The sequence below is a fragment of the Scleropages formosus genome, chromosome 25 (genome assembly GCF_900964775.1).
Source record: "Scleropages formosus chromosome 25, fSclFor1.1, whole genome shotgun sequence".
Lineage (NCBI taxonomy): Eukaryota > Metazoa > Chordata > Actinopteri > Osteoglossiformes > Osteoglossidae > Scleropages > Scleropages formosus.
In genome coordinates, this window is record NC_041830.1 from 13708797 (window position 1) to 13731600 (window position 22804).

General features: G+C 44.5%; 2 protein-coding genes across 2 annotated transcripts; both read left to right on the plus strand.

Annotated features, from left to right (window-relative positions):
- The first annotated feature begins 8554 nt into the window (after positions 1 to 8554).
- On the plus strand, positions 8555 to 14328 carry cldn18 (claudin 18). The gene is made up of 5 exons (XM_018731102.2): positions 8555 to 8774; positions 13040 to 13204; positions 13529 to 13676; positions 13793 to 13903; positions 14171 to 14328. The coding sequence occupies exons 1-5, from the start codon at positions 8555 to 8557 to the stop codon at positions 14262 to 14264; spliced, it is 738 nt and encodes a 245-aa protein (XP_018586618.1). The 3' UTR covers positions 14265 to 14328.
- A 2126-nt stretch (positions 14329 to 16454) lies between these two features.
- Positions 16455 to 21054, plus strand: LOC108921608 (zinc-binding protein A33-like). Its single transcript, XM_029249185.1, has 6 exons — positions 16455 to 17091; positions 18247 to 18342; positions 18425 to 18655; positions 19358 to 19383; positions 19747 to 19865; positions 20179 to 21054. Exons 1-6 carry the CDS (start codon positions 16687 to 16689, stop codon positions 20700 to 20702), a joined length of 1401 nt encoding a protein of 466 aa, XP_029105018.1. The 5' UTR covers positions 16455 to 16686; the 3' UTR covers positions 20703 to 21054.
- Positions 21055 to 22804: the final 1750 nt, after the last annotated feature.

The window sequence follows — 22804 nt, forward strand, 5'->3', positions numbered from 1 at the left end:
CTTCCACAGTCCAAAGACACAAGTCTCAGCCAATTTTGTGACTCTAAATTGTTTTGTGTGTGTGTGTGTGTGTGTGTGTGTGGCTGCCCTGCAATGGACTGGTATCTTGCCGGAGGTGTACCCTGCTTCACTTAGTGCCCCTTGATTCCAGGATAAGCTCCGGACCTTCATGATCCTACCTTAGCATAAGCAGTTATAGATAGGAAGTAAGTGACATTTAACACCATTTTCTCAGAATTTCTTAATGATAAAGTAAAAAAAGCACAAAGTTACATTGATTTCAACATATCGGCTGTGGTTAAATGAATAAAACAACCCATATTCCACCATCGATAACTCCTTTTCCAATTTGTTGCTGTGGAGGTCCAGAGCCTATCCCAGAGGACAGGGCACACCCTGGGAGGGATACCAGTACATCACAGTGCAACCAAACACACACACACACACACACACGCTGAGGGCAATTTAGTGTCACCAGTTCATCTGAAATACACATCTTCGAGCTGCAGGAGGCAACACCTACATACGCACAGGAAGAACGAGCGTCACACAGGCTGAGTCGGATTTGACTCCATGTCCAAATTCCCAAACCCCAAGCTGTGTGGCACCAGCGCTACCCGCTGCACCACCTTGCCAAATACATGAATAGCAACTGTAAATATTATGCAGCGCATGTCAGGATATAGGGCTGATGGAGCTCTTCTTGAGAAGAGCAGCTGGTGAAGCTCCTCGACCACCAAGCACAGCTCATCCATCCTTGGGCACCGCCTCACCTCCACAGATCACCAACCGCTGGCGAACAAGAGGTCAGCGCTTTCCCAGAAGTCCCTGCCCAGCTGCAGAGTTTAGTTGCGCTCGAGTACTGCCGCCCCCCGCCCCCAACCCCAACCCCAACCCCAAAAGATTGGGGCCTTGGGCTCCGGTGTCACTGTCTCCAAATGGATTAATTAAACAACGCCTTGCGCGCTTTCTTCCATCGAACCCGCAGAGGTTCCAGCCGTGTCGCGTGAGAGAAGCTCCAATTTTTTGAGGAAACACCGAGAGAGGTCGGAACAGCGCCCCGGGTCCGGGTGGGTGGGGGGGGGGGGCAGTCCCTTTGCCCTTAGTCTAACATTCAGCGAACGTGTCCCTTTGTTATCAACCCCCCCCCCCCGACCGCGGTCCGCCCCACTCTCCCTGGCAATTATCCCAACCTCGGCGTTGGCCGTCCTCCGGAGTGCCGCGAGTCGGACGGCCGCAACGCCAGGATGGCTACATTTTTAATTTTTCCTTCACTTTCCATAGATTAATTTTCCAGGAGGCCCTGTCACCACTCTAAAGGGAGCCGAGAGAAAGGGTTTCCGTATCGGGGGCGGGGGTGGGGTGGGGGGGAGATAGAGGGGAGAATGTGAGATAGGGGCCCCGCTACACAACCCTCGCGCTTTCTCCCACTCCTTTTCATATTTTTTTCTTATGCCTTGACAGATCATTTTCCAGGCAGCGGTATCAGGGGGTCTGGCCGATAATTGGCATGCAGATTGCCGCTGATGGCGTCGCGGGTCGGAAGAAAAGAGCCGGCTAGTTAGAATAATGAGCCGGCCTTTCTGATGGATGGATGGGGGGGGGTCGTGTGGGGAGGGGGGGGTCAGACAAAATGTCTCAGACACAATTCATTCCCCTCTCGCCCGCTTTCATTTTTTATTTCACATTCCACAAAGCCTTAATGTTTCGTGATTTTTTTTTTTTTTTTTTCCGCCCCCTCTCTTCTCTGGATCTGAGAGAGGTCGACGTTTTTTTTTTTTTTTTTTTTTTCCCCTCTTTCCCTCCCCATCCCGCTCTCCAAGCTCGGCGGCTCGAAGCGGAACAGCGCTGAAGAGGCCGCAGCGCTAGGGGTGCGTGCTGCTGCGACAAACCCGCGGCTCCTTACAAAATGAGTGTCCTTAAGGGCACAGCGAGTGTTAATTACAGAAAAGTATTTAACAAGCATCTGCGCTGCATCTCCTCTGCTCCAGCAGCCGGTCCCCTGCAGCTCCCGAGTCGGGGATTTGGATGTGGGTTCGAATCCAACTCAGTCTATGCGCGGTTTCTACGTTCGAACGCGGGTTTCCTCCGGGTGCTCTGGTTTCCTCCCACAGTGAGAGTGAATGGGGGTCTAATCGCTCTGATGTCCTGCTGTTCATCCTGCGTGTATCCTGCCTCGTATCCTAAGCTTCCAGGATAGGCTCCAGACCGCTATGACCCTGATCTGGTTGATATTTTATTACCGATGATGGGATGTAACAAGATCTCTTTCTGTTGGTGTCTGTAAAGAAATCATGTAGATGCCCATAAATCTGGAGCGCTGCGCAGCATCCGCACCCACACCTGATCCGAGCTCTACGCTGCTGCCGCTGCTCTGCCATCTGTCCATTTAAATAACATCATCGCATCTGACCCTCATCAACCAGGTGCGACCGCTGATCCCAGAGGTGGCTTGGCCCCCGTCCTTTACCCTCCTGTTACACGCTTCTCTAGCAAGAAAGTCAATCAGCTTCTTAATTCTGTTTATGTTGTTTAGGCTTTTTGGAGGAGCCTTCATTGCTTTGCTCCACCGAGATGAGACGCGGTGGGCTCGCTCTCCAGCGACATCACGACAGCGTTTGGCGCTACCTCGCCGGGGCTTCAGGTAGCAGTGTGAACCCGTGTACAGCTGGTGCGTTGTCAGTTGTCTCTGAGTTTCTCTCTCTCTTTCCGTGGCTTGACCGCTGGCGTGAAGCTCAGGTGTGAAAGTCCTCCTCCAGCCGTGGACGGGCCTTTTCGTGTCAGACGCACCCGCGTGGAAGGCGCCTGTCGGCAGCCATGACCCCCTCACCTCCGCTCCCCTGAGGGCGCACGCAGGGGCGAGCGAGGCTTTCCCGGAGAAGTCTCTCGTGGCGGAAGAGCCCCGCGGAGGGGCACGCGGCCTGCTGGTTAGGTCTTCCCACACAAAGCCTGCTGTCACGTCAACGCCTCCCCCCCGAAAATGCCGCTCCACTCTGATTGCCTCTAATCCCCCCGGCTACAGAGAAAATTAACCCGGCCTGTCATTTCGCCTGACATCCGGCCGCTTTGATCAGCCTCTTCAGCAGGTAAGTAAATAGAGGTATTAGAGCTCAGAGTGCTGCTGCGCATTGTGTAGTACGTGGCTGGTTCAGGCCCGTTGGCTGTTGCTTTTGTCTTTTTCTACCTCAAATCCCACCTTTATCTGTCACGAAAATGCCAGGCTTAATGGTTCATCTAGTCCCTGACTTGATTTGCCTTTGCAGCTCTTGTGAAATGAAGAGCGCCGAGACGCTTCGGGCCGGTTATTCGACACCTGCCGGAGGTGGAGCGCGCGGCAGACGGAGCGTTCGCCTGCGTTCACCCGCACCTGCGTGCAGGTCCGGCCCGTTTCCAGCTCAGTCCCAACCTTATCCAAACCAGTTCCAATGCAGCTCTTGCTCCTTGTTCCTGTCCGAGAGCAGGTCCGGCACGGTTCCAGCCCAATTCTAACAAACTCCGAGTCCAATTACAATGCCGTTCCACCCCAGTTCCCACCCAGCCCCTGTCTGGGTCCAATACGCTTCAAACCCGGTTCCGACCCATTTATAAGCAAGATCCGGGCCAGTTCCGGCTCAGTTCTGGCCTGATTCTAGCCCAGTTCCAAGTTAATTCTGCCTGAGTTTCAGCTCTAGATACTGTGAATCAGAGTAAGACTTTGTTCTGACATCACTGGAGGTTCTGCTGTCTATACTCATGTGATCTCGGTGCTTAGTCTTCTATGAACAGACCATCCTTACAGCCAGATACATTCTAGTCTTCGACTGCAGCTCTGAAGAAGCATAACACTTAGCAGCCTGCAGGGGACACCAGTTGTACCTGAGTGGCGACTCCCTCAACGCACAGCAGAAGGATCAGCACAGTGTGGGAGCGAGTGGTGGATGATACAGCATCTTCTGACAACTTCTGCTCCGAGTCAAGACATTACGGTTAACCTTAACTGCTTTGGAGCTGGAAGGACCCTGAGCGTGAACATCTGTCCTCCCCTTGCAGAGCGAACAGTTTTATACTTTTTCCCACTTTTGCGTTGTTGATGAGGACAAGGCGTCTTGAGCCTTCAGCATTCCCGATTGCTGTGTGCGCCATCTCCACTAGGTGGCGATGAAGTGCAAACACGCTTTCGGCGCTTACGGAAACGGGACTGCATAGCGCTTCCACTCGAGGGGGGGGGGGGGGGCGGTGCCTCGTCCCAGGAAGTGCCATAGAACCTCGTGTGCCCCACCCCACCCCCACCCCCGACCCCTTCATCGGGAACAGAGGGAGCAAAGTCACCTCCTCCTCCCAGCTCCTCAGAATGCGCCAAGGAGCCGTACACAGCACACACAGGATCAAAGCTTTAATTGAAAAATAATTATAGGCGCTTAATCATTGAAAGCAGTGGGCTAATTGAAGTAAAAACAAGACGGCGACTGAAGGCCTGGTGAATTGTCACATAAAGAGGATATTGTATAGCTGCAGTCTTTAATAACGCATCCTCCTCAGTCCTCATTGTCTCCCAGATTAAAGTGGAGAGGGCTATTAGCGGAGTTAATTGGCTCTCTAATTTAGATCTCACCACTGAATGCATGACGGATGCAGGGCCGTCAGCGGATGACGCGAGCGCTCCGTCAATCGCCCCCTCTGCCGGCGAACCGATTGGCTAATCGCTCCGGGGCGGGAGTTCTCATCCATCCTCAGGCACGGACCCCGGACAGGGCTCGCCGTCGCCCTTCGGAGTGGTCCTGACGGAGGGCCGGGCGGACGGGGGGTGCGAGACTAAGATGAGGAGAGGGCAGATCCCCATTTTGGTTTCCCCGGGGGTCCCGAGGCAGCCCTCCATCATCGGACGAGCAGGCGGTCTCGCTCCAACCCCGCGCGAGCACCCGCACACAACAGGTTCTGGCTCGGCGACCCTCCCCCTCGTCACAGGACGGCTAAGATACCATTTGATTCAGAGGTCCGGCCTGGCTGGCGTCCGAGGAGCGCTCGACGCTTTGCAAACACAAGCACGTAAATCAATCTCCCTGACATGTAGACAGCACTCATTAACTAGTGGCATGGCTGTTTGTCACAATGATAAGGCAGCATTTCCTCCCATAATCCCTTTAGTGCAAACAGGCGCTAATGCCAAAAAGTAGGAGGTAAGAAATCCATTAGCCCAATTTCTTTCAGCCGGTTAGGTTTACTCTGGCTCCTTTTTGTTGATGGAATTTGACATGCTTTCCGTGTCTTGAGATTCTCCCTGTATAAGAGGCGGTTGCTCATCGCTGACGCAGACCCAGCGTGTGGGTCGATCCGGAGAGGCCTACATTTTCGGTGACGGAAAACCGACTGTGGGATGACCAGGAGGGGAGTCGAGATGCTCTGTACACTTTATTAAGCACGTACCGTCCTTAATTGGGAGAACCACAAACTCCAACTTTATTAGGTTTACCCGACGATGGTCACACTTCCTTTTCCACTTGTCTCGCTTCATTTCTCTTCTCTCCCGACCCCTTTCTGTCCTCCCGTGCCACCTAGGGACAGCATTGTCCTATACGTGCGCGGCAGGACACAACAGCTAAATGTAAACATCATCCTTGGGACACACAAGAATCTGTTTTAAGCACATTAGAATTCTGAAATATTTATCTATATCCCAAAATATTCCACAGACTCACTGATATGCCCTGTATCATAGATAGTTGTACACTCCTACACAAGATGCACACACATTTCAAAGCCACCAAGTTGGAGGAACATTGTGTCCTGAAGAATTAGGAGTTAGGAGTTAAGGTGAAGCGTTAAGGGTTGGGGTTTGGGGTCAAGATTAAGGTTAGGGATTGGGGTTAGGGTTAGGGTTAGAGATTAAGGTTACGGGTTAAGTGTTGGGGGTTAGGGGTTAAGGTTAGGGTTAAATGTCAGAGGTTAGGTTTAGGGGTTGAGGTTAGGGATTAGAGTTAGGAGATAGTGTTAGGTTTAGGGGTTAGGTATCAAGGTTAGGGTTAGCCAGAGGATATACAGGTTAACCAGAAATCTCTAGCTAGGTTAGGGTTAGGGGTTAGGGTTAGGGTTAGGGCCAAGGTACGTCCCTACTTTTCGGAGAAGGATTGCAGACTACACAGGTTTGTGGCACTCGTCGCTGGATGGGAGGACATTTCTAAACTCAATCTGCCCTCTAGTGGTAAATCAGAGCTGAGTGGAAAAAGAAAAAGGCCTCTTACCTCAGTCGTGGAATGAACACGAGGGGAAATGGTGTGATGGGTATCTGTGATGGGAAAGAGCGCAGAAATAACAGCTGGATTATTTCATTGTAGTGTCAGTAGATAGATTCCAGTAAGGGCAAAGGAACAAGAGTCACTGAATATAACTATATAGAACTAGAACTATAAAACAACATTATATGTATAATATTATATCTAATACATAATCTAATTATATATATTATATTATATCTAATACTATACATTATATCTAATACCCGTTCATCTGATGTATCGATGAGTGACCCATTGTAACTAGTTTTTCTAGCAGTGTAAGTCACCGTGGTGAATAAGGTGTGTGGGCTGATAACACTACATAGTATCCATTGTGAGTCGCTTTGGAGAAAAGCATCTGCTAGGTGAATAAATGTAAGTGTACAATGCATGATGCCGCTGTACAGAATAAAATCTCAACTAAGGAAGTAAAATGACCTCATAACCATACCTAAATATCAGTGACTGAAATTTTTATGAGAGTTTAGCAAAAAAGAGAATACAGGTCCATACTGTGAGCACTGATCTGTCTGTTTCGGTCATTGCTTCCTAAAAACTTACATCATTCCCACAGACATGTGTCGCACCGGAATTAAAGACTTCCCATGGCTACAGAAGCGGTCCATGGGAGGAATGAGAGACGAAGGGCGGGTTCAGCTCCAGCAGGTATGGTGATTTCCTGCTGCAGTGACATAATGAAAGCTTTTCGAAGGGTGAAACCCAGGCCGGTTGAGTGGCGGGTGAGAAACACAGTAATTCCCTTTATCCTCACCCTGTGAATAGGCTGTGATAAGAGGGGCAGGGCGACTCGCTCTCTCCAGGACCTGTTGTTGTTAGAAGACAGATAAGGGCCCTGAAAGGTGTGATGTGAGCTACCTGTTGCCAACGAGGAGCCTGGAGGTGCTATTAGCAGCTGCTTAAAGCCAAGAGTGCTGGTAAACACCACTCAAGGCACTGGCCGGTCTGGCCCATCCTGGACCGTTGGACCTGGGACAATGAGTGTCTCGGCCTGGTATCTCACCAGAGGTGTACCCCGCCTCACTTAGCGCCCCGCCATTCCAGGATAAGCTCTGGACCTCCGTGATCCTGCCTTAGTAAGCAGTTATAGATAGGAAGTAAGTGACATTTAACACCATTTTCTCTGAATTTCTTTCTTATAAAGTAAAGCAGCACAAAATCATATTGATTGACTGTGGTTAAATGAATAAAACAACCCATAATCCATCATTAATAATTCCTTTCCAAATGTGTTGCCATGATGGTCCAGAGCATATCCCAGATGCATAGGCTGTGGGACAGGGCACACCCTGGATGGGATGCTAGTTCATCACAGCATGATCACACACACACACACACACACACACGCACATATATTTTGTGTTCACAGTTTGTAGGGTTGCGACGGTTAGGGACAGCAGGTAGTTAAAACTGCTGCTATTGGGTCAGTAGGCTGGCGGTTTGAACCCCACATGGGCCGGGCACTCGTTTGTTTTAAGGAAACGTTATCGAACGTTGCATTTAGCTAGAGCGCCTCGTACCGTTGTGTGACGTGGCTGAAAGTCCACAGGGACATTCGCTGAGGTTTCGGGGCAGATATTTAAATTCATTCAAATGTATTCAACAAAGCAGCTTCCAATGATTTACTCATTTGTACAGCTGGGGGAATGTTAATAGAGTAATTCAGGGTAAGTTCCTTGATCAAGGGTACTACGGCAGGAAGTGGGATTCCAGTCTGGACCTTTCCAGTCCAGAGACACCAATTCTAACTACCGTGCTCCCTGCTGCCCAGAAAGGGAGCATTTACAGTGCGAGGGTATCCTATGAGCAGCAGAGACACGATCGCTCCCTTAGGCCTCTGGTCACTCCACCGTTTCACTTCCATTCCTCCCATGACACACAGTCATGCTCCACTTCAGTACCCCATGTAATGTGTTCATGTGTCATTAACATCTCTTAAAAGGGACCGCCCGATCCATTACGCCACACGGCTAACGCATGCAGGTATCGGTCACAGCACCTTACTGTTTGCTCAAACGCTGAACGGTTTCTCCGCCGCCCTTGTAGAGGTACCAGGAGGCCCCGTCTCGGTGCTGCCTGCGCGCTCGAAGCGCCCGTAAACGCGCACAAGATGGCCCCTCCCCCAGTTTCGTATCTGAGTCACAGGAGCCAAATGATTCCGGTCCGCCTCCCAAAGCTCAGGTCAGTTCTAACCTGTGCTGCTCAGTGTCCAGGTCCCCGCTGACCCCACGCCACCCCGCTTTACACAGACCGCATCCGCGCAGACGAGCGTGAGCCGAGACAGAATGGCCGCCACCTTGCTGCAGACTGCCGGCTTCGTCCTGGGCCTGCTGGGGGTGGCCGCCCTCATCGCCGCTACGGGCATGAACAACTGGAGCAGCCAGGACCGCCAAGGCGACGTGGTCACCTCCGTGTACACGTACAAGGGGCTGTGGCAGACCTGCGAGGTGGGAACCTCGGGCTTCACCGAGTGCCGGCCCTTCTACACCATCATCGGCCTGCCAGGTGGGTGTTGGGTCAGGGAGGACTGACCGCTTGAAATACATCGATTTTACACAAGTTCCACTGTAAGTCATTCAAATGATGCAACATACCGACGCGTGCCCACCCGCGCTGCACTGGACTCGCCTTTCATAGGTACGGCACTGAAAAACAGCCGAAAATGTATTTGTGGAAGAGGTGGAGTTAATGGGGTTTCACAATTCAGGTGCCGTCCAGGGAGTGGCCCCCAAATAATGATGAAATGCTAATAATTACTGTCGGTCTTACAAGTAATGTTCGTCTTAACAGACCTTACAAAGTGTTGTAAATCACACAGCGACCTACGGATTCCAGAAACGTTTTTTAATTTTTCACAAGAGCAGCCGTCGAAAGTCACGCGTGTTAACTTGTCACTGTGAACACTTCTAGCTCCGTATACATGTTATTTATATAGAAATATAAAAATTTAACAACTTCTGATATCAGGAACAGGCATAGTCCAGTGATACACTTAATAAAATTATGTTTCAGTATAAGATCTCTGCCTGCGTCGGGACCATTCTGAGTAGAGCTCATCAAAAATTAAATTCTAAAATTTAAAAAATGACATCAAAGTTGTTTTTAATGTGACCAATAAAAGTACTGTAAATTTTCAGCGAGAAAAAAATCTGAATATTTAATATTGGGCATGCACATTTTGTGTTGGAAACAAATCCTTCCGCATATACACACACACACACATTTTCAGAACCGCTTGTCCCATACGGGGTCACGGGGAACCGGAGCCTAACCCGGCAACTCAGGGCGCAAGGCTGGAGGGGGAGGGGACACACCCAGGACGGGACGCCAGTCCGTCGCAAGGCACCCCAAGCGGGACTCGAACCCCAGACCCACCGGAGAGCAGGACTGTGGTCCAACCCACTGCGCCACCGCACCCCCCTTCCGCATATAATTTTCAAAAAAAGAAAATAAATTTTGTTGTAAAAAAATAATAAAACAAGTTTGAACAGAATAAACAACCAGGAAGATATGTTGAAATTGTATATAGTCGTCCTTGAAGCTTTTGATTCAAATAATATTTTTCCATATTTCTTTTTATCAAAATCAAATTCTCTTGCTTTGAGATAAACTCTAACACCACTCAGATACTCCGTTCCACTTTGGTTTGGTTACCATGTCTGACTCTTGGGTTTGGTGTTTGGTCCTGTCACTACCTTTGTACACCTTCCTTTTTGGTTCTCATATCTCTGTTTACTTTGTGAGGCAAAATTTGAGCCCTCACGCGCATTCTGTAAGGTTCTGCTATCAAAGGACTGAGCAAACAGGTGGACACTGAGTTTTGGGGTAGGTGAAGGAAGGTGGAACTGGCCGATGGGACCCTGAGTAAATAGACGTATTTATACCTTTAAAACCATGTTTTGATTCACTTTGAACACTGGGGTCTTTAACTGGGAGTTTGCGTAAATTCATATAAGTGGATATAAGGTTTTTCTGGATCAGGTTAGAAATAGAAAAGTTAATCATGGGGAAACAATACTCAACAAGAAAGGAATGGGTAGTAACTGATGACATAATGAGACTACGGAGTTTTGTACTGGAAAAAAACAACAGTGCAAACAGGAATTACATTGGTTACGGGTAATCGAGAGTGAACACATAAGTCTTAAGCCTGGATTTAAAGGCTGAGATAGACAGGGCATTCCTAACAATAACTGGCACAAAAAAATTCCATCATTCTCACATCTGTCCTCCTATTCATCCATCCATCTACCTTTTAATGCATTTTCTGTTCCCTTATATAGTTATGGACCAATTTTTGGATCACTGGTAGAAATTTGGGGAGAAACATCAGTTTCCTCTCTTATGCAGGTTAGTGTAATTTAAAAAAAAATAACACAGGATAATAACCTCAGAATTGCCAGTTCATCTCTCAGAAGGAGCCCTGCTGTAGTACTTCTGAGCAGCTCACGTGAACAGTTCAGTAAAACAGCCAGCTGTATAAACTGGCCAGAGTGTATCTCTGGACAAACATGTTGGCTAAGCGAGGAAAGGGACGCATGTCCAAGGAACTCCTTCTTTGAGTTTCATACCTGTCTTTGCCTTATTTGGTTTCGCCCAACGTGCAACTGTTACTAACCATTCTTCTGTGCGTCACACCCGGCCCAGCGTAACACAGCAGCAGATGCAACAACAGGTGTAACTTCACCTGACAGAGAGTACACAGAGATACGAGGAAACCTTTTCAAAAGGTCTGACAGTTTTTCTGTGGACCATAAATCACTTATCCCTTCTGAAAATGGCTGAACAGAGTTATAATAAAAAAGTAAAGGTAAAAATATAAAATAAATATGAAATTATATGTTTATGTTCATAACATGTTATTTTTCTAATGTATAAATCCCAAATTTTATTTAATTTCTTAGTTATTTGATCTTTTTAACAAAAATAATGTCACGTTAGTCATTTTATAGATATGTTAACAAATAAAGTTTTCGCTGCATTTGCAATATAATTATATTAAAAAAAAAATAATACTTTTTTTAATAAAAGAGAATGCTTCCAGGGATTGTAGACTTCAGTTGCATCCCTTATTGTTCTGGGTTTGCTATCTCTGAAGCTTCAGTTTACAGAGGATGATGGGGTATTAGTTTGGAGAGCTGAGGTGTCTGTTACCGTGGTGAAGGGGCGGTATAATACAGAGCATGTCTCCCTGGCTGTAGGTTTTGGGATTTGTGTTTTTGGTGAAGTTTAGGGGTCCAGACAGTGCCATATGTCCTCATCTGCCCTCAGTCTCCATTCCACAATGACAGAGATTGTGGTTTTACCCCGGTTGGAACAGAGTACACCCAACCAGAGGAATAAAAGAAAACCTTTGAGTGACAGCACCACTCTCTACTGTGATGAAATATGTTCCAATGACTGGATTCTTCAGCTGAACTCTGTAACTAGTGGCCACCTTGCCATGTTCCTACTATTTGTCATCTGACCGCACCTTTGTATGAGTTTTGACCGTTCTGTCCCAGATTAGTGTTATTTTTTAGAAAACCAAACTGTAAACTCTGCCAGGTCTATTTGGACAGTTTTTTTTTAAATTAACATACAGGAAAATAACTTTTTTTCGGGCCAAAATGGGCCTGTTAGATCACACGAGCGAGGGGGGGGGGGCACAGAAACGGTGACAAAACTGATGCTCGAAACTGAGGCGAAGCATGGAAATCATAAGCAAACACTAGATAAGCTGTGTCGGCTCATGAGTGCAGTGATAAGGAGAACCACCGTGGACTCCATTTGGAAACAGCATCGCCGTCACTCCGCCAAAGCTCCATCGCTCCACAGCGAAGGGGCAAAATGACCGTGACCACGTTCCAGTTGATGGGGTTCATGCTGTCCAGCCTGGGGCTGTTCTTGATATCTTCGGCCTGCGCCATGGACATGTGGCAGCTACAGGACCGCTCGTTCACGCTGGTGACCAGCGTCTACACCTACTCTGGACTGTGGCGCTCCTGCGTGGATTCCTCGTACGGCACTACTGAGTGCCGGCCCTTCTACACCATTCTGGGGCTCCCAGGTAACAGGAGGCTCCGCTAGGATTTGTCACATGGAGACCTCAGAAAAATATGATGGTAAAAGATACCTGGGATTCAGATTATTTTTTAAAATCAAACTCCAGTATATATATATATACTTTTTAGAACACCAATATACTCATCAATTATATACATCTTATTTACTGTAACATCTTAGTGTAATATCACTTATATACTCATGTCGCTGATGAAAGATGTTTGTCAAGATTTTTCATCAGAAAAGAATTGTTAGTCGTTAATTAATTGCAGCGTGAAAATTAAAGTAAAATAAAATCCAGATTCTTATTTTTTTCCCTTTCTTAACCTATGCTATGTCAAGCAACATTGTGATTTCCATTTTTTAAGGAAGGTGTTATTTAAAGAAGGAAAATGTGCTTTAAAGATAAATACAACATGTACAAAAATGTTCAGATTTCGTGTCTTTGAAATGGTCTGGAATATAAATTGTTAATGTGTATGAACGTCGTGTTTGGACGCTGATGTAATTCTTTGGTCACAATGGAAAAAGAAAGAGAAAAATAAATTAAATTAAATCCTATTCTTGACAGGAGTAAAAAGTAGTCCGAGAGATAGGATGATATGATGTTTAAAGAAAGGTACTGACTGTCTTGTGTCTTAACGTTTTGTTTGATCTTCGGAACACGGCATAATTGCCAACAAACTGTGAATGAAACTCATGGTTTTGTTTGCTTGGGTTCACAGCCACCTTCCAGGCGGTGAGAGCCCTGATGATAGTGGGCATCGTTCTGGGGGCCATCGGTGTGCTGATCTCCATATGCTCCCTCAAGTGCATCAAGATGGGCTCTACGGAGGATGGCGTCAAGGCCAACATGACCCTCACGGCCGGGGTTATGCTCATTGTCGCAGGTGCACACACAAGTACATTCATTCTATGTTGTACTTGCTGTGGACAAATAACTGTTTACCATGGCTTACCTTTAGTGTTTTTACATCATCTGAAGTCTGATCGAATGCTTGTTGCCATACCGTAAGGTCTTGTGCTTAAACAAGAAAAAACAGTGAATTTTCTCCACTGTAAATAATCCACACACCCCAACAGTTTCCATGAATCTCTTTGTCCTGCTATTTTACAGACTTTGAGGGTACAACAAAAATCACCTTGTTTACATGTTTAAATATTTTACATATCGTTAAAACAAAATAAAGACACATATTTTCTTTCCCCTATAGGAATATGTGGCATTGCTGGGGCATCAGTCTATGCCAATCAGATTGTGTCCAGTTACATGACAACCACATACACCAGTCAGACGGGAGGACTCAATCAGATGGGCGGGTTCAACGGCATGGGCGCCATTGGCGGAAATCTCACCCCCACGTAAGTGTGTTGCTGAAATGCGGATCGTCCTGCATGAATTGTATCGGTTTGGAGAAGTCAGTCACTTCCCAGAAAGTGTGTCCATTTAACGTGTTTTCGGTTCTCCTTCTGTCTAGCTACACGTTTGGACCCGCCCTTTTCATAGCATGGGTGGGCGGGGCTGTGCTGTTAATAGGCGGAGGGTTGAAGTGCGTCGCCTTCAAAGGGCTGAGGCCGGAGAAGTCACAGTAGGTCTTGATTTTTGAACATGTCTTTCAGAAATCCAGACAGATGAATTTAATTGTTACATAATTATCTTTGGTCCTGTATGATTTTGGTCAATGTATATTTTTTACTTCCAGAAGCCACTGGGTTTGATAATACAGTTTGACTTTGACATCTTATCAATTAAAAGAAGTCAATGAAACTCAACAAAATTGAAAAGCATCATGAAAAGGTGACAGAATGCAACTTTTGTCTTTTGACCTCTGTTTTTGACTTGTGCTCTCATTCAGCTACAATGCTACCTACAAGGCTGCGATCCAGAAGCAGCCCGTCTACGACGAGTCCCGCACAGAAGACGGCAGGCGGGACAAGCAATATGTATAAGTCCTGTCCACACAAGGACGGACACATTTACACCTAAAGCCTGGATTGTCCCACAGAGTTCTGTTTCCTGTCAAATTCATACTTTCACAGCTTTGACATCAGCGGCATCCTACACATGCCAGGCTGAATTTCATGTTATTATTTCATTTTACTCTATTTTTGGAAATGTGTTTTGATATAACTTGTGTTACATTTTTTACAGATTTGCAAGTTTTTTCCCGAAATCATTGCTAAATGTTAACATTCTAATGTTTTTGTAAATTAGTGCCACAAAATTTTCTTGGATTCTGATTAATAATATGTATTCAAATTTTATCTGGATTCACTTTTATTAAACAAACTAGATTGTGATAAGTAATGTAAAAGTAACATAATACAAATTCTCCACTGCAGAACTGAACTCATGTTTTGTCCTAATTCTACCATTACATTACATTTACATTCTACATTATATTTAAATTTACTCATTTAGTTGGAAGTTTTTTTCAAAAAAAAAGTTTCACCATTTCATTCTTGTATAAAGTTGGTCAATTTTATGCCTGGAATAAATTAGTACAAATAGCAGATGTCCCTTTTCCGTCAAACTTGAGTCTTCATCATCCAGAGGCAATGTCTCTGACCACTAGATATCTTTGTACTCAGATACCTTTCAGTCGTGTTTTTCACCATTAAAAGCAAATCTTGTTTACATATGTTGTAGAACAAAATGAGCTCCCATGACAAGCACTTGGTAGTGTTGCAGTTAGAGTTACTGCCTCTGGATCCAGATGTCACAGGTTTGATCCCCACCTCTGACTGTAGTACTCCAGAGAAAGGGCCTTACCATAAATTACTCTAGTAAAGTCACACAGCTGTGTAACTGTAAGTTTCTTTGGAGAAAAGCATCAACTACATTAATAAATGTAGCTATAAACATACCATCATGTCTAATCTATGTTTCTTCAATGGAAATTATAGTTCAAAACAAGTGCCATTGTCCAGTTTTTTTTTAGTTATTAATTAAAGTCTCTTTTCTACTGTAAGAACCTTAGAAATAAATAAAAAAGTTGAGCTGCCCTATAAAAATCAAGGGAATTTATAATAGGTTCAGTAAAGTTTGACCTATAATTTCTGACTGACATTGTTTCAGTGATTTCAGTAACCGCATCGGCAGTATTCCTGCTCTTACATCACATACATCTGGGTTGTTTGGGTGTTGGTTACAATATAGCTCAGTTTGTGTGTAGTTTGCATGTTCCCCCATGTTCGCGTGTGTTTCTTCCCTCAGTCCAAACACACATTAAAAGTGAATTGGTGACTCTGATTTGCCCTCTGTGTGTGACTGAATGTGTGCTTCCCTGTGTTGTTGTGGTGTTCCATTGAGGTTGTACCATCATGTACACTTGACTCCTGTAGTTCTAGGATAGGCTCTGGATCTCCATGACACTGACTTGGAGAAGTGTTGCCAATAGTAAATAAGCGAGTAACTTAATAATTGTATTTAGCCCTTTTTCAACCCAGCCTAACAAGAAGAATTTGCTGAAAATTTTTCAGACTCACATTCTATTAAAGACTCAGTCATGAGACTTTAGTCATGAAAAGTTGTGATTTAAATCTGATTTCGATTCACTGCATCTAAAATACAGTATTTTTTACTGTATTTTTTTTATACAAAAATAATAACACACGTGCACCGGCATTTCTCAATTTTAATGTTTCGCTGGAGAAATTGAAATATGTCCAGAGTTAAACCAAAGTGAACGGGTTCAATACACAACCCGAGCATGAGAGGTGTGGATGAGGTCAGAGGTATGCTTCTAAGCCACAGAAGAGGAAAAACACACAACAAAACAACAAACATACAGCTCAAAAAGCCATAAAACCCTCAACTCAGAAGTGCCCCATACAGGTGTAAATAAAGTGCGCTTCAGTAATAAGCACAAACATCAGAGTTTCTGTCTGAATCAACAATTCTTCTGGAGTTGCCACGGGTGTGGTGTCGCCCTGACAAAGCTGAACTCTGCTTCCATCAAGTGGCCACTGTGAGAACTGCACCATTCAAACGTGGAATCAGGCCTCTAAATGGAGAAATGTCGCCCCCTGCCGAACACGAAGGGCGCCGCACCCTGCATGAAAGCGAAAAAACTTTCCAGACCAAACCAATATTACAGGAAGGGGTTTGAACTTTGTGGACTTAGGCAGTCTTTTGAGTTGTAGAAAGAGCACACCTATGAAGATATAATCCGATGTTGCTTTAATTTCTGACTTAACCGATACTTAAGGATTTGGGTGAAACCAGTCAGTAAAGTAGAACACAGATGCACTGTGATTGCGGATTGTGTGCATGAGCTCGGCCTAAGGGAGAAAACAAAAGTGAAACTGTTGTTGATCGGAAGCCATTACAGATCTGTCTGCGGTAAAATATACAGTGTCTCCTGAAGGAATGGCGTCAAACATCTCTGCCCTGGAAGAGGAGCTCTCCTGTCCCGTGTGCCGTGACATCTACAGGGATCCTGTTGTCCTCCTCAAGTGTAGCCACAGCTTCTGTAAAGACTGTCTGAAGAAATACTGGGGGGAGAAGAGCTCTCGGGAATGTCCAGTGTGTAGGAGGAAGTCTTCTATGGAACTTCCTCTCAACCTGGCTCTGAAGAACACATGTGAGGCCTTCTTACAGGAGAGAAATCAGGGAGCTGCAGCAGAGACGGAAGTTCTGTGCCATCTGCACAAAGAGAAACTCAAACTCTTCTGCTTGGACGACCAGATTCCTGTGTGTCTAATTTGCCAAACCTCGAAAAAACACGAAAGTCATAAATTCCGGCCGGTTCAGGAAGTTGCACGAGAATACAAGGTATTTTAATTAAACTTTTAAATGATTTATATACAGAAATGCCATTGTAATTCATATATAAATTCACGTATAAATGTTTAATTAAGCTTCTAAAAAGTGAGGGTTGGATTTCATCTTGACTTTCAAAGTCATTTTGTGCAGTATGTATAGTTAAAATGAGACTAAAAGTAGTCTATTATTGAACTCCCCTGTTCACCCCATCTGCATGGGTTATTTTTTAGTTTCTACAGTTTGCGTTTAGTTTTCAAAGTCCATTCTACTGAGAAAACTTCCATCAGTACAACGCTCATTCAAACACGTATCCAGCGATTGCGTAGTAGTGTGTGTAAATGCCTGGAATTCTAGATGTGTCATTTCCAAAATACATAGGAATGTTGACATGAGATTGGCTCAGTACAGCAGAGAGGGCAGCAGGGTGATGTTCTGTGGAACATAACAGTAAGGTTGGATATTTCATTAAAATCACTTTTGAATGAGTGGTACCGTTCGTAAAACATCTAGAACACAGTTAAGGTTTGTCTAATGTATGGATGAGGCATAAATAAGAAGGTCAAATGTGAGAATATACAAGATATTTATATATGAGATTTACGTTACATTTATTTATTTATTTATTTATTTATTTACGTTTGCATTTATTCATGCAGCTTAAAAGACACCCATTTGTACCACACTGGGCTCAGTTTGAAGAGCTCTTACTTGACTTTACTGTTCTTGTAGTTTGTTCACATTGTTTGCAAATCATGCATTGGATGCTGTCACAGAATATTAAATATTTACACACACGCACTGTCTGAAACCGCTTGTCCCGAGCGGGGTCGCGGCGAGCCGGAGCCTAACCCGGCAACACAGGGCACAAGGCTGGAGGGGGAGAGGAAATGCCCAGGATGGGACGCCAGTCTATCGCAAGGCACCCCAAGCAGGACCTGAACCCCAGACCCACCAGAGAGCAGGCACACGCCAAACCCACTCTGTCACCGTACCCCTCATTACATATTTAAATGAATAAATAATTATATCCACATACAATCACTGTCTTTTCCACATACAGTATGTAGTACTATTACTGTGCTGTTTTCTCTATGTCCATAGCATGGATTTTGTGAGCAGAATTATCCAGTAAATCCTCAACTTTGTCTCTTTGCACTTATGTAGGAGGACCTCAGGGCTAAACTGAAGCCCCTACAGGAGAAGCTTCACACTTTTAATGTTGTAAAGCAGACCTGGGGACACGCAGCAGAGTATATCAAGGTACTGCTTTCCCTTTACAATGTTAACGTATATTAGAAGAAACAAACTGCGTCAATGCCAGTAACTCCTACATGTGTTTCAGAGCCAAACCCGGGATACGGAGAGGCAGATAAAGGAGCAGTTTGAGCAACTTCACCAGTTCCTCAAGGATGAAGAGGAAGCCAGGATAGCTGAACTGAGGGAGGAAGAGGAGCACAAGAGTGACATGATGAAGGAGAAGATTGAGAAGATGACACAAGAGATTTCATCCCTTTCAGGGACCATCAGAGCCGTAGAACGGGAGCTGGGAGCTGAAGACGTCTCGTTCCTGCAGGTGAGGCCGCTTTGACAGGCAGGAGCTTAGACTACACCCTCATGTCCCTGACTGGCAGCCACACTGAGGAGAGGATCCTTACAAAGACGCAAAGCCAATAAAATACTATTTAAAGAATATCAGTGCAGTCTTGTGTGAGGGTGAGCTGGATACATAGCAATAAAAACAATATAATGCATTAATACATTTAATTTTGAGCTACGTTAAAGCTAATTACTGCAAATAAAAACACGTTGCTTCCAAAAACAGCTGTCCAATGCCGACCGGTTCGTCTCATAAAACATGTACAATATTCCTCATTGTGTTGTTGATCACCAAAACTCACTGAAGACACTGTGGAATAGAGTTTCATTAAGGTGGCCCCATACACTCATTCTCTTCGTGCACATTTTGTCTACTGGCTGGCTGAGAAAAGGGTGTTGCTTTTTGGAAATTTTAGCAGAAATTTGAAGCTGAAATTTTAGAAAATACATTGTTTAGAAATGCAGGTAAATATAAACTGAAAAATGTTCGTATCTTAACTCATCACTCAGATCTGTTACACAAGAGACCAGTGTGTTTTAATTTTGGAAAAATGTGTACATCACTGACTACCATTCATAATTTTTGTTGTATGAAAAATCTATTATAAAAAGCTTGTTACAGTGTTTCTTAAACATGTATAACTGAAAAAAAGCAATAACTACATTTTGTTAATTGCAGAGCTACAAGACTACAGAACAAAGAAGGTATGCAAAGTCCTTATGTTTCATTATTCTTCTGTGACGGAATGTACTGCTGTCCCAATCCATTCTTGTTAGAGTCAGAACTTGGGCTGGGTGCTGCATCTACCATACAAAATAAAAACCTCAGTATGGTGAATTTTTTTCTAAAAGGAAACTTATTATCCAAAATAAGTGTGTGAGTGATAGATAGAGTGTGTTCCACTGATGTATGGATGAGTGACCCATTGTAAGTGGTGTATCTAGCAGTGTAAGTCACCACGGTGAATAAGGTGTGCGGGCTCATAACACTATGTAGTATCCATTGGAAGTCGCTTTGGAGAAAATCATCTGATAAATAAATAAATGTAAAATTAAATATTATACCAGATCACAGGTGAGAGTGAAGGATCCAGAGGAGGTTCCAGGAGCTTTGATTAATGTGACCAAACACCTGGGCAACCTGAAGTACAGAGTGTGGGAGAAGATGCTGGACGTTGTTCAGTACAGTGAGTCCTGGGGGGGGATACACACACTCATGGCTCTCATGGCTACACAAGTAATGTTCCGTCCTCATCTGCAGTTGGGACTCATGAGTCGCTATAATCCTAATGAAACCCAAGTTTATAGTTTAAAATTAGACCCAAAAATGAGAGCCTTTGTTAATGACATTGAAGTTTTATTAAGATTTTTAGCTCCTTATTTGAATTTTGTTCTCACGGCAGTGTTTTCATTACAAAGCAGGTTTCACAGTTAGAGTTGATGACGTTTGCATGTGATTGTATCTCTCTGGTCAACACATCATTCATTCTTTCCCTTCAGCTCCTGCGGTTCTGGATCCCAACACAGCAAACCCACAACTCATATTGTCTGAGGATCTGACCAGTGTGAGATACAGTAACAGGAAACAGCAGCTTCCTGAGAACCCAGAGAGGTTTATATGGGGGTGTGTTCTGGGCTCTGAGGGATTCAGCTCAGGGAAACACAGGTGGGATGTAGAAGTTCGAGAGGAACATCCTTGGAAGGTGGGCATAGCCAAAGACTCCATCAACAAGAAGGGTTACTTCCCCCTCATTCCAGAAGGAGGGGTGTGGGGCATAGAGCAGCATGATGGGAAATACAGCGCAATGACCTCACCTCCCACCCTTCTCACAGTGGTGAAGAAACCCCAGAAGATCAGGGTGCAGCTGGACTGGGACAGGGGGGAACTGTCATTTTCTGACCCCAGTCACAACACTCCTCTCTACACTTTTACACACACTTTCTCTGAGAAGCTCTTTCCATTCTTCTCTCCTGGTTCGACTCCTCTCCGAATATGCCCTGCAAAAGTGAGTGTCCTGAAATAGTGTAGTATGTTAAAAAGAAACACTTTTCAACAAGAGGAGCTTTCCTGTCCTGTGTGCTGTGATGTCTACAGGATCCTGTGGTCCTCAATGTAGCCACAGCTTCTGTGAAGACTGTCCAAAGAAGAGCTGGAAGAGGAACTTTTTTGAACCCAGTCTTATGCCAAAGCTTCTCTTTATGTGACTGACATGTCAGCAGGAAATGAACTAATCGCACTGACAAACACTGAGCCTTTATACAATTACGCAATGAATCTGGATTGCATAGAATGTTCTGGAGGGCAATTTGTATTTTCAGCCTACATCAAATTATGCTTAATTTTATGTAGGTGGAAGCTAATAAAGAATAATAAAGTGTTACACAACAAAAGACTGGAGTCCAGCTTATCTTGTGTGTCTGGAACAGCAACCTTACCTTAGACAACTGGTTATCAGTAACTGGAGGGTAGAAGGAAGTGATACCAAGAATTTTTTATTCAGTATAACTTTAGCTGTCATGTTTTTTTGCAGAATGTAAGCCGGGATAAAATGGAGGGATGTTGCATTTGTTAGTTTTTTTTCAATCTTTTTGACACTTTTCTCCAAATGAATGTAATTGCTCTCAAAACAATCAACAGAGCCGACTAAACACACTCTTACCTTGACCAAACAGTTCAATACTGCCTTTTATTCTACTAATGCATTTACTAAAAATAAATACTAACATCAAAAGTACAAGTGTGTGCTCTGTTGATTGTACAACGTAGTCTGATGTACACACAAATACATGAATGCAAATACACGTTTATCGTGAAGTTCTCTACTGAGGAGTTCTGTTGTATAACAATGAGTTGCCTGACAGAAAAAAATGTATAGATATGCACTGCAGTCACTGAACTTTATTGATCATGCCTCTCATTCACATCTGGACAGAGAATTTCATCTAGATCATAGCATATATTCTCATGAGTCATGCATCGTGGGAAAAAAATGCCATGAATGTTGAATCCATGCTTGACAAGCTACTGCCTCAACATCTCTGCAGGCCTCTTCCATTGCTTGAAGAAGACTTACTTGGCTGTAAGGGTTGCGATCATACACTTTCCATCTCCAACAGGAGAAGAACTCCTCAGTTGGATTCAGGAAAGGAGAATATGGTGGAAGGAACACCATCCTGAAATGTGGGTGATGCTCAAACCACTCCCGCACCAGTACGGAATGGTGGAATGGCACATTGTCCTAAACAACTACAAAATTTCGCTCCATTTGCTTCTGGTCAACCTGCGAGAAGATGATTTCACTGAGCGAGTTTAAAAAATTTTGCATCCTTTCGGTATTGTATGGCCCCAAAACAGCGTTGTGTGCCACAACACCAGTAGTTGAAATTGCGACAGACATGTTGATGTTGTGTTTAGCAAAATGGTACATAAATGTTTGTGATTTATGTTAAACCAACAAAAGACATGCAATTGCTTTTTTCCTGATGTATTACAGTTCTGGTTGGTTGTATGAACTGTTGTGCAAACATTGTAGAATTTTGGGCACAGTGTTTTGGGAAAAGTATGCATGTCATTTGTAAGCAGTATGAGATAGACAAGAACTTACAATCGATTTAGGACAATTACGAAGTGTTCAGATGGCTGTGTTAATAGTTCTGAGAGCAGTGACCTGAGTTTGGAGTAATGTTTCAAATCGATCGAGAAAAACTGTATTATGACTTAGTGGTAAACTAAGACTTTGAGAAAGAAGTCAAGATGCGAACAAACATCCAATCTCAACTGCGTTTGTAAGTTCGGGAACCAGTGTACAGGCAGTCCCTGGGTTACGAACGAGTTCCGCATCCTCAGTCTGTCTTTAAGTCAGATTTTGACATAAGTTGGAACAGTTCGGTATGGTGGGTATCTAAGGTCATTTTGTCAAATGTTTGTCTTAGTACATAGTATATTGTGTACCTTCATATGCGTAAAAAGACATTAAAGAAACACTTCCGGATACACTAAAACATCTTTAATATAACAATAGAGTGATAATAATAATAAAAATAATAGAAGAAGAAAAATGTCACTACAGTATTTATAATAGAGAGACATAGAAAGTGGTAATAATAAATGTTACTACTGTGATGA